The sequence below is a fragment of the Athene cunicularia genome (genome assembly GCF_003259725.1).
Source record: "Athene cunicularia isolate RWA chromosome 28 unlocalized genomic scaffold, athCun1 chr28_part1, whole genome shotgun sequence".
In the NCBI taxonomy this organism is placed as follows: Eukaryota; Metazoa; Chordata; class Aves; order Strigiformes; family Strigidae; genus Athene; species Athene cunicularia.
In genome coordinates this window covers 253,971-264,106 of record NW_020799139.1, presented here as the reverse complement: position 1 = coordinate 264,106, position 10,136 = coordinate 253,971, and the positions used below count along the sequence as shown (strand labels likewise).

At 48.9% G+C, this 10,136-nt stretch overlaps 1 protein-coding gene across 23 annotated transcripts in view; it reads left to right on the top strand.

The window, feature by feature from the left end:
• Positions 1-5,357, top strand: part of PTPRS (protein tyrosine phosphatase, receptor type S) — a 152,324-nt gene extending 146,967 nt beyond the window's left edge. For all 23 annotated transcript variants that reach the window (XM_026865028.1, XM_026865024.1, XM_026865023.1 and 20 more), the window contains 6 exons: positions 148-326; positions 1,129-1,255; positions 1,337-1,462; positions 2,388-2,542; positions 3,225-3,360; positions 3,821-5,357. In XM_026865028.1, the coding sequence (XP_026720829.1) occupies positions 148-326; positions 1,129-1,255; positions 1,337-1,462; positions 2,388-2,542; positions 3,225-3,360; positions 3,821-3,889 (792 nt within the window). In that variant the 3' untranslated portion in view covers positions 3,890-5,357. The remainder of the gene's footprint in view (positions 1-147; positions 327-1,128; positions 1,256-1,336; positions 1,463-2,387; positions 2,543-3,224; positions 3,361-3,820) is intronic.
• Positions 5,358-10,136: the final 4,779 nt, after the last annotated feature.

The window sequence follows — 10,136 nt, the reverse complement described above, 5'->3', positions numbered from 1 at the left end:
CAAAAAAAAAAAAAAAAAAAAAAGAGGGAGCACCAGGCAGAACTGTGCGGTGGAACATGGAGGGCGAGTTAAGTGGGTTGGCCTAGGGCTTAAGAAAAAAGAAACAAAAAGCTGAACAAATGGTTGTGGCTCTGCTTTTGCCTTCAGCGACTCGCCAACTCCAAAGCCCACACCTCCAGGTTCATCAGCGCCAACCTCCCATGCAACAAATTCAAGAATCGCCTTGTCAACATCATGCCATACGAGACGACACGGGTCTGCCTCCAGCCCATCCGAGGAGTGGAGGGGTCGGACTACATCAACGCCAGCTTCATCGATGGCTACAGGTGCCGGGGCCCTCGCTGCGCTCGGGGAGGATGCGGGTAGCCCGGGGATGCCACGTCCCGAGGGCTGGGCTAGGCCTAACCCTGCACTCTGTGCTCTGTCCCATCACCTGGCTGCAGTGGGGTGGTGCTGGAGGCCAGTGTCCTTGTGCTGATGGCCAGCAGCCCGCCCACAGGCTCAGCTGAAGCCTTGTGATGAGCTCTGTGCTCTGTGGTCTTAAAATCATTTATCCCTTGAAGCGAACCAAACCCTTCTCCAGCTGCAGGTCCTAAACATAGAGTGTCAGTGAGGGGTGGATTTTGCCGTTGGGAGGTTTCTAAAAACAGATTAGCCTTTTTATTACTTCTGTGGTTCGGGGATGTTACAATTCTGACAGCTTCCCACAGGCAACACATGCCATGTGCTGCAGCCCGAGGAGCTGCAGCCCTCCCCTGGAACAAAGCAGCCCCACGTGCACCTTCCTCGCCTCCAGCTGCCCCTGGCCGGGGCACCGGGGTTGGGGCATCACCACACCGGGCAGGACAATTCCTGGTGCTGCCCAGGCCCAGAGAACGTGGATGCTAGTCCCAGGAATATAGAGCTTCAGGCTAGAGCAATCTGGATTCTTTCTCAATGGTATTTAGAGAAAGCTTCACCACTGGCACTTTTTGACCATTGGCACCCAACACCCCTCCCACCCCTCCAGACCTGGCACTGTTCTAGTTCGTCCCCACCATTTCCATCTGTTCTCCTCCTCCAAAGCTTCTGCCCCAGCACTTCTCCACCCCCCCTTGACCCACCCCTGGGGTTTGGGCTCTCTTGCAGGCAGCAGAAGGCGTACATTGCCACTCAAGGGCCCCTGGCAGAGACCACAGAGGATTTCTGGCGGATGCTATGGGAGAACAACTCCACCATCGTCGTGATGCTGACGAAGCTTCGCGAGATGGGTCGGGTAAGTCTGCGCCGCACGCAGCCCGGGGTGGGGCTGCCTGCAGCACGGGGGCTAACAGAGACTTTTCTTCCTCCTTGGCAGGAAAAGTGCCATCAGTACTGGCCAGCGGAGCGCTCTGCCCGCTACCAGTACTTTGTAGTCGATCCCATGGCAGAATACAACATGCCTCAGTACATCCTGCGAGAGTTCAAGGTCACCGATGCCAGGGTAAGCAGGCGCCGCGCAGGGGCAGGCTCTGCCCCCGAGGACTGTAGCTGGGGGGGCTGGAGGGATCCAAACCCAGGGGATAGGGAAGCCACCTTCCCTAAGACAAGACTTTGGTGTGGTTTGTCTCCTGTAAGAAAGACCAAGGCGTAAACACTTTCTCTGTGAAAGTCTGAGATTATCATCTGTGGAGGAGAATTTAGTTGTGATGAGGCACAGGGCACACAAACATAGATTAGATTTCAGTATATCTTTTATATATATATACATATATATCTTCAGTATATGAGATGAAAGCAGAAAACAGTATCTCCCTAAAGAGCTAATAAAGAAAAACCCAGACTTGAGAAGGATACTGTGTGCCCTACAAAAAACCACTCCTCCTCTGGCTTTGAGGAACCGCCCTTACCCCTCATGCACTCAAATCATCCTGGACTCAACGTCACATTTCTCCTCTGAAGGAACGTTTCGGTAACTTCTGAAATTTGTTCAGCAAATGTAACCCTCACTCTCAAAGTAGAGGAGTCCTCTGCTTTTGAGGTTGCCAGTATTAGAGAACCAGATGATTCTGTTTGCAAGGTTGAGAAGGAAGATGCCTCATCAGTCCTGGTAGAACAAGATTTATCTTCCTGTCAGCTGTAATTCTGACACTGTGGCAACTCTTTTCTCAAGATTGATAGAGAGGCCATAACCTCACCTTGAATGTTCCTTTGCATCTGTGCAGGCTTTGCAGTGGTCAGGGCTTTCAGCACACCTGCCAGGAGTACAGAGCTGTGCTGACAGGTCTCAGCTCCACCCTGAGCAGCTTCAGCATCGTAGATCTAGATTTTATATATATATATATATATATATATATATATATATATATATATATATATATATACCGCCAATACAGGATGTTTTCAATATCCCGATTTTTCTCCCCCAGGATGGTCAGTCACGAACTGTTCGTCAGTTCCAGTTCACTGACTGGCCAGAACAAGGCGTGCCAAAATCGGGAGAAGGTTTTATCGATTTCATTGGACAGGTACATAAGACCAAGGAACAGTTTGGCCAGGATGGCCCCATCTCTGTCCACTGCAGGTACGCTCACGCAAATGCCAACATCTGCTCATCTGAGGATGCAAAAGAGCAGAAAGAATTAAAATCCTACATCTATTTCTCTCCTTTCCCACCCCATCTTGGCAGACACCTATTTCTTGGGGGTGTCTGGAGGGGGAGGGTTCTGCCAACCGAATTCATCTCCCTTCAGACCTGGGCACTGCCCACCAGGCCTCTGACCCTGTATATCCAGGGGAGATATATGAAATGCTGAAGGAGATGGGAACCACAGTGTTAATATTTGACCTGTAGAATGAGAAGTATTTTTACCAATCTTAGCCCAGTTCTACTCCTCTGACATTGCTGGGTTGTGTTTGCTGATGGTGAGAATTGTACCTCCCTACCCCAAGGCAGGAGAGGATAAATGCGTTCTTCAAATTATTTTAAAAGCCTAACATTACATATTAGGAATTTTCACACTGGATGCTGCTTACTACTACCCAAAGCTTTTGATTTATTTTTTTTTTTAATTATTCCACACTCTCAAAGATTCATCTGGGTCACGTTTTACTATTTCCCTCCTCCTGGAGAACTGACTGAGCCTCTCCACTTCTAACATGTTCCTGTTCATAAGACACAGCTCAACCATACCATAACCTCAGCATTTAGAGAAGCACTGGAACACTGTAATATCCTTTTTTTTTTTTTCCTTCCATTTCTACAGTGCTGGTGTGGGCAGGACTGGAGTGTTCATCACATTGAGTATCGTCCTGGAGAGAATGCGTTATGAGGGTGTTGTAGATATTTTCCAGACAGTAAAGATGCTGCGAACACAACGACCTGCTATGGTGCAAACAGAGGTGAGGTGGAGTGGGGAACCCATCCTCTGTCACCGTGTAGGGGGCTGCAGCCAGTCCCTTGGCTGCCCTGATGATGGGGGAAAAAAAAAAATATTAAAAAAATCCTCTTGTTCTAAAGTCTCATCTTTGGGATTATAAAGTCAATCTCTGGGATTTCATCCCGGTCTGCCAGCCCCGATTCTTATCTCCTCCCACCTCTGAGGTGAGGGGGCCTCACCTGCCTCAGCACAGCCCAAGGCTGGCTGCAGGGCCGGCCAGGTTGGGGTGGGATGGTTGGTGTCTCTGAGATGCACAGACTATAAAGGGAAGGGATTTCCTTTCCCTGGAGTTTGTGGCTCTCTGAGAATAAAAGAGACTCTGCGCATGATTCCTGCCCAAGTATGTCCTAACTGGAAAGCAGGGCAGGGATCCTAAAGAGCTTTTTCAAACCTCTGAAGCTGGTTCTCTGTACTGTTTGCAGGATGAATACCAGTTCTGTTACCAGGCAGCTCTGGAGTATCTGGGAAGTTTTGATCACTATGCAACATAAAAAGCCATCCGTTGTGCAGACTTTACCAACCACTTAAGTCCTGGAAGGCCTCTTTTGACCCAGGAGGAGTGCTTGAACTTACAAAACTGAATCAGAAGAAGTACCTTTTCATCTGGACAATGCATTGGGGAGCAGGGGGAAGGATCGGAAGGAACACCCCTTCAGGAACTCCATGTTGTAACCTGGACCGTGAAGAGGCAGCTCAGGAGATTGCTGAAGGACTGCTTTAAGTGGTGAACTGCTCTTGTTACCTCAAGTGGTGTTTGCTGTGGACGACGTATGGACATCATGAAAACAGCTCCAAAAGCTAAAACACACCTTGCGAAACGTTACCGCTGGAGAAGGGAAGGAAACCGACTTTGGTTACATCATTAGAGTTCAGTTTATTTACTAATATAGTTGGCAGTCTTTAAAGGAAGTCACTTGCAGAATTGAAGGTGTTCTGTAAAAGATAAGAAAAGGAATTAAATCTCAACACTTAGGCAAACTTAGGGTCAGGAGTTCTTCTAGCTGGAGTCTTAATAACCTCAGTATCGACATTGGGATGATTCTGGGCTTACAGGCACCTTGCAAACAGCATTCACCGAATGCCCCTGCCACGCGAGAGGTTTTATAGCTCACATTTTGAATACTTGGAACATTCCTCATTTCTTCTAATTCCAAAATTTATTTTTTAGGATATTTAAAATTATAGAGAAAGAGATAACAACACCCCGCCCCGGCTGCGTGGTGTGGCCCCCTCCCCTCGCACGCGGGTGGGTTGGGTGGAGCTGGCAGCTCCCCTGGGCTGGTTCTGTTCCCCCTTTTAGCACATCCAGCGACCACAAAGGCATTAATTCGAGCAGCGGTGGGACACCCTGTAACAAAAGGCAGCCCCTTTCCCCTTCTCTTTGCACATTCACACCACCCCACTGCTGCTGCAGGCAGCTGTGCCAGCCCCCGCGCCGGGAGCAGCTCTCGGAGAGGAGCCCCACAAGCACCCTTGAGAAATTTATTTCCAATAACCAACTGCTGCTGAACGCAGCGGCTCTCCGGGAGCCAGGCAGAGAGACTCAGGACTGTCCCGGTACCACGTCACCCCACGCTCACTGGCACAGCTACGAACATGCCCTAGCTGTATAAATAACGGGGAAAGATCACGTGAGATGCGTTCAATGGCATAGACTGTGAGTGGCTTTCTTTAAAGTATCGATGTAACTGTAACAAGTGACATTACCTTTTTTTTAAATAGTGTATTTTTTCCTTTTTTTTAAAAAAAAAAAAGACAAAGAATATCAGTCAATGAATTTAAAAGAAAAATTTGCTTATTTGTTCATATTATGTTCAAAGACAGTCTATTTTTTCACTGTAGAAATGTTACGTGTAATGGCTGTGATATATAAAAATGCAGTGCAAATTGCTACTTCTACATATTGCTTTTCTACCATTTAAAAGGTTTAACTTGCTCATGTAAGAACAAAACGTCCTTTCTGGAAATATTTTTTTTTTTTTTTTTTTTTTTTTTTTTTTTTTTTTTTTTTTTTTTTTTTGGGTTCTTTTGTTTTAAATCGCAGACATATCACATGTCTCCGGAAGGCAGGCCTGGACATGGCAGCAGTGCCAACCGCCTCCCCTTCAGCCGTGCTGCCCACTCCTGCCAGGGCCAGGGCTGAACTGGGAGGTTAAACACCAACACCAGTGTCTTACGATGACTGAAGACAGAAATTCTGACGGCGGAGCCGTGGCACAGGCCAGCGCACACGGGGTGGGGGGTTTAACATCAAAGGTGTCTTGTAGGTAACAGCCCAAGTCTGTCTGTGCGCTGGGTTGTAGATACAACACTTGTGCAAGTGTATGTGACTGACAAGGAGTTTTCTTGCAGAAAAGGACAGCATGTCTTTGGAAAAGACACACTGCCCTGAACACTGCTTGCCTGGGACTTTTCCTTTTTTTATTTTTCTAGAAGGGGTAATCATGGCCATCAAGTGCTACCCAGAAAACCCCACAACCACCTATTTCCTGTCTTTAACTGAAATTAAAAAAAAAAAAAGAAAAAAAAAGAAATGAAAGGCTTCTTCAAGATTTTACTTCTTATTTGTGTGAAAGTTGCCCAAATTTCTAAGTATGTTGCAGCAAAATCTTACTGGACAAGTTGGGGGGGAGGGGGGAGGTTTTTTTCTTTGTATGAGAGCAAAGTGCTGTTGCTTTCACACTGTTATTTCAAACTGAAACAGTAAGTGGTTTTCATACCACGGTGTATGTAGATATATTGACTTTGTATTAAAGGAAGATTGTCTGAAAGGCCTGACTGCAACCCTCTTTGTTGGGAGGAGCGGGCAAGGAATGAAGCAGTTGGTCCGTGGAACGCAGCCACTGCGGAAACCCTTCGGCTGGTGCCCACGGCCAGGTAGCAGGTTGCTCTCCCTCTGCTGTGCTTATGCTCCTTCTAAAAATAGGCCACCTTTAAGCGCCAAACGTGGCTGTAACGAAACGAGCTCATTCGGAGAGCTTTGGGCCAAAGAGCCGCAGTGACACAGGCACAAGCTTCCTGCTCGTTCAGCAGCAGCACTCCGGCATGGGGGGAGCCAGGGCTGAGGCTCAACCCAGCCACAGGTGCCGGCTTTCCCTGACGTGGGGCCGTGGCTTCCAAAGGAGCAGATCCCACCCCCTGCCCTGCTCAGCCTGTCCAGGTGCCGTCCTGGCTCTGGATGAGGGCTCCAAGCCTGCAGGCAAGGGGTGGGGAAAAAAAAATATAAAAAAAAAAATCTCAGCGCAGAAACAGACTTACCCAAAGCAGGCGGCGGCGAAAGGCGAAGGTCCCGTTGGGAGCTCGGGGCCGTGGCAGATGGAGGGCTCCTCGCCACGCTGCCGAGGGGAACAGGCCAGCAAGAGGAAGCAGCTCAGAGCTCCTCCGCTGCCCTGTGCTGCCGTAACCTGCAACACAACGGGGCGGCAACAAAAGCAGAAATCTTAGCGGCCTTCTCAGTGCCAACGTGAGACTTAAAAGCCTTTGTCCAGCTGAGCTGAGCCTTAGTCTTTAGTAGGTCTGTGCTAACAGTGGCTGCTACTCAAGGGTAGGCCCAGTCTGGACTGCACGTCCCTCTTCATCCCCGTTAAGACACGGAGGAGCTAAGCAGGGGAAGGCTGCCCAGGACACAGGGTTTGGAGGCCAATGGAAGCATTGTGTATCAGGTTTTGGGGTTTTTTTTCTTCCCCTTCCTCTATACAGATTGGCTGTACCAGCACAAACCATCTCTCCCACTACAATGACACCAGCACCAGCATTTTGGCTCAAGCTTAAAGAAAAGGAAGAAAAAAAAAAATAAAAATTTAAAAATTAGCAAGTCAGCACAGAACCGTGATCAAACATCAGGTGAGCTGTGAACCTAGGGAATTACATCACCTTCGGAGTGTTGTTATTCCACATGATAGATGGAGCAGGTGGGGAGCCAAACAAACATCAAACAGCAACAACCCTGATGGCACAGGAAAAAAGGAGAAAGAAAAAAAAAAAATCTGGTTTATAATCATGTCTCATGTACATGAGTACCTCCAGGCAGTTATATGAATAGTAATGATTTTTGACTCGTCATAATCTCCTGGACTCAGATCATTTGTAGCGCTGCGCTCTACAGATCAGCCATGCAACACAGCAGAGGCACCTTTCATCAACCTTACGTTAATTAATATGTTGATTTTTGACGCTTACTTTATTTTATCATGGAAGAATAGAAAGGAGAGAAAAAAAAAAAAAAAAAAGCTCTGTTCATCAGCCTCCCTACCTCCACCCTACGCCTACCTGGTCTCCTGCACCCTCAGCATTACTGTTCTTGTCTCTCTGTGACATTAATCGCTCTCATCACCGCTCTCCAGTCTCTTATTTTTGTTCTTTTCTGAGCTGGCGTGACCCTCCCCTGCGTTGAGATGCAAATCCCTTCCAGATCAGGAATAAATGCCACATGGAGCACGGGAAGGTGAGTGACAAAGAGAATTGGAACAACAGCTGGGAACTAAGCAAATCTTTAAAAAAAAAAAAAAAAAAAAAAAAACAAACCACCAAACCCAACTCAAACCAGTACAGTAGGAAGCCAATTAGAGAAGCAAATCCAAAATGAAATCTCAGCACAAGGACAAGGCTTACGGTGACACTGAGTCCACCATGACACTACAGCAGCGGTGACGGTCCTACAACAGCTCCTCTTCAAAGGTCAAGGAAGTGTAAATGCTCAGAAAATCCCATTGCCATCTTTGCCTTCTGATTTCCCTTGCATCTCTCCATGCAACAGTTAAAATACATGAGAAGACACTCAAGCCAAGTCTGTAGCAGCAGTAACCCGCTCAGGTCCCTCCTGCTCCTCACACAAGGGGAGGACAGAGGCAGCAGAGGCTCTGTCCTTCACCGATGGACACACCGGGGTGCTCCAGGGAATGGTTCTGGCACAGGAAAACCCATCTGGGGTGTCCTGCTCTGCCCACCCAGAGAGACCCCCACTGCTCGGGAAGGGAGCCGCCACAGCGGTCACCAGGAGATACCTCTGTGGCTCCCTGGAGCCAGAGCAGGTGGGGACATCTGCTCTGGGTGTACCACAGGGAACCAAAACGAGGTGCTCAGTGATCTGGGGAAAAAAGATCACACCGCTCAGGGCCAGGTAGGAGCTGACTTGGGCCGTCAGAGGCAAACTGTGCTGGTCCTTGAGCTTTTAGATCACAGAAAAGCCGTGAAGGACCATAAGCAAAGAGCAGACACCACGTACAAGCACCTAAAGGGCAAAGAGGGAAAACAGAGGCCCTGCAGAGACCCGGTCTCAGCCCCACAAAAACCTCCCAGCTGGAACACTTGCTACTTTGACTTAGCCTGGTGTAATTCGCACTGCAAAGCTTCTCACGGATTCCTTTTATCACAGAAGATAACCTGTGGGTTTATGCTCTCCAGCTCTGCTTTATTCCAGAACATCCTCAGCTGAGGCACCACAAACACATTGAAAAATCTGCACGTAATAGTCCCACTGATGCAGCCTTTTACTGGTGCTCATAAACTGCTGAAATTACATTCTAACTTGCGGTTTCTGAATGCGATAGAGCGATGTGCCAGTGATGTGATTAAGCATAAATGATTCCAAGGCTCCAGGATGTGCGTGGTACACCCCGGCTGTGCTGGTCCTCGCTGCAAAGAGCAAATGAAATTGGAGTTCTTGCTACAAGCTCAGTCTTCCAGGGCTTGCTCTGCCAGACAGCACCGGCCTGAAACCTGGCACACAGCTGACTTGCCTTTTATTTTAATTAAACACTAAGTGATGGTCCATTAATGCCCATTTGCAGCAGGGCAGTAGGGAAGGCTCTTGTTTCTGATTGATCTGAGGGTCTTTTTTTAGTCCGTCTCACTCTCCTTTTCCTTCAATATGAGCTCCGACAGACAGCTTTGACAGCAAGTTTATTAGCGATGCTCGCACACGGTGGAAGGAATAAATCATTGCAGGTAATATTTTTACAGAAAAGGACTGTCAGCAGGACTTTGGATCTACACTGATACAATTCCTTACCGAGGATCAGGATTAAAGCACAAATAGTGGTTTTATAAGGGAATCGTGGCCGCAGAGCCCTGTTTTATTAAAGGTGAGAGAGATATCGAGAAGGAAGCCAAGCCCGTCCCTCCAGGACAGGCGACAGCTTACAGAGAGGGTGTCCAGGGCGTATTTCAGGGTCTGCTCCGAGGAGCAGGATCCCCCAGCAGCAGATTGGGTCAGGAGCAGCCCTGGCAGGATTCAGAGGTGGCCCCGGCCCTGGCCACTGCTGGTCCCATCCCCGGGGACCCCCAGGACGAGCACCCCGGTTTCCTCAGCACTCACCCCCCAGCCCCTCGATGTAACCTCGCACCAACCCACCCCTGCACAGCCCCCACGCGTTTCTGACATCATTTATATGCAAATCCTGAACAGATTCTTTTTCACAGTTCAATAAACGTCTTTAAGCCCTCCTGCTCTTCCTCTCCCTTTAAAATAACTCTATTTATGCTACATCCAAAGGTCAATCCTGAATTACTTTCTCTCCACTCGAGCACAGCTGCGGGAAGGCCACCAAGCCCCGAGCCCCCCTCGCCAGGGCCACGTGCAGACCCCAGACCACGACCTGGCGTACGGCAGCCTGGCCCAGCCCAGCCCAGCCCCATCCCACAGAGACCCTGCGTGTCCATCACCCTGTCAGGGCCAGGGGGGACACCCGGTGCGGCCACACGAAGCGATGGGCCGGTGGGTCAGCTCACAGCAGCAGA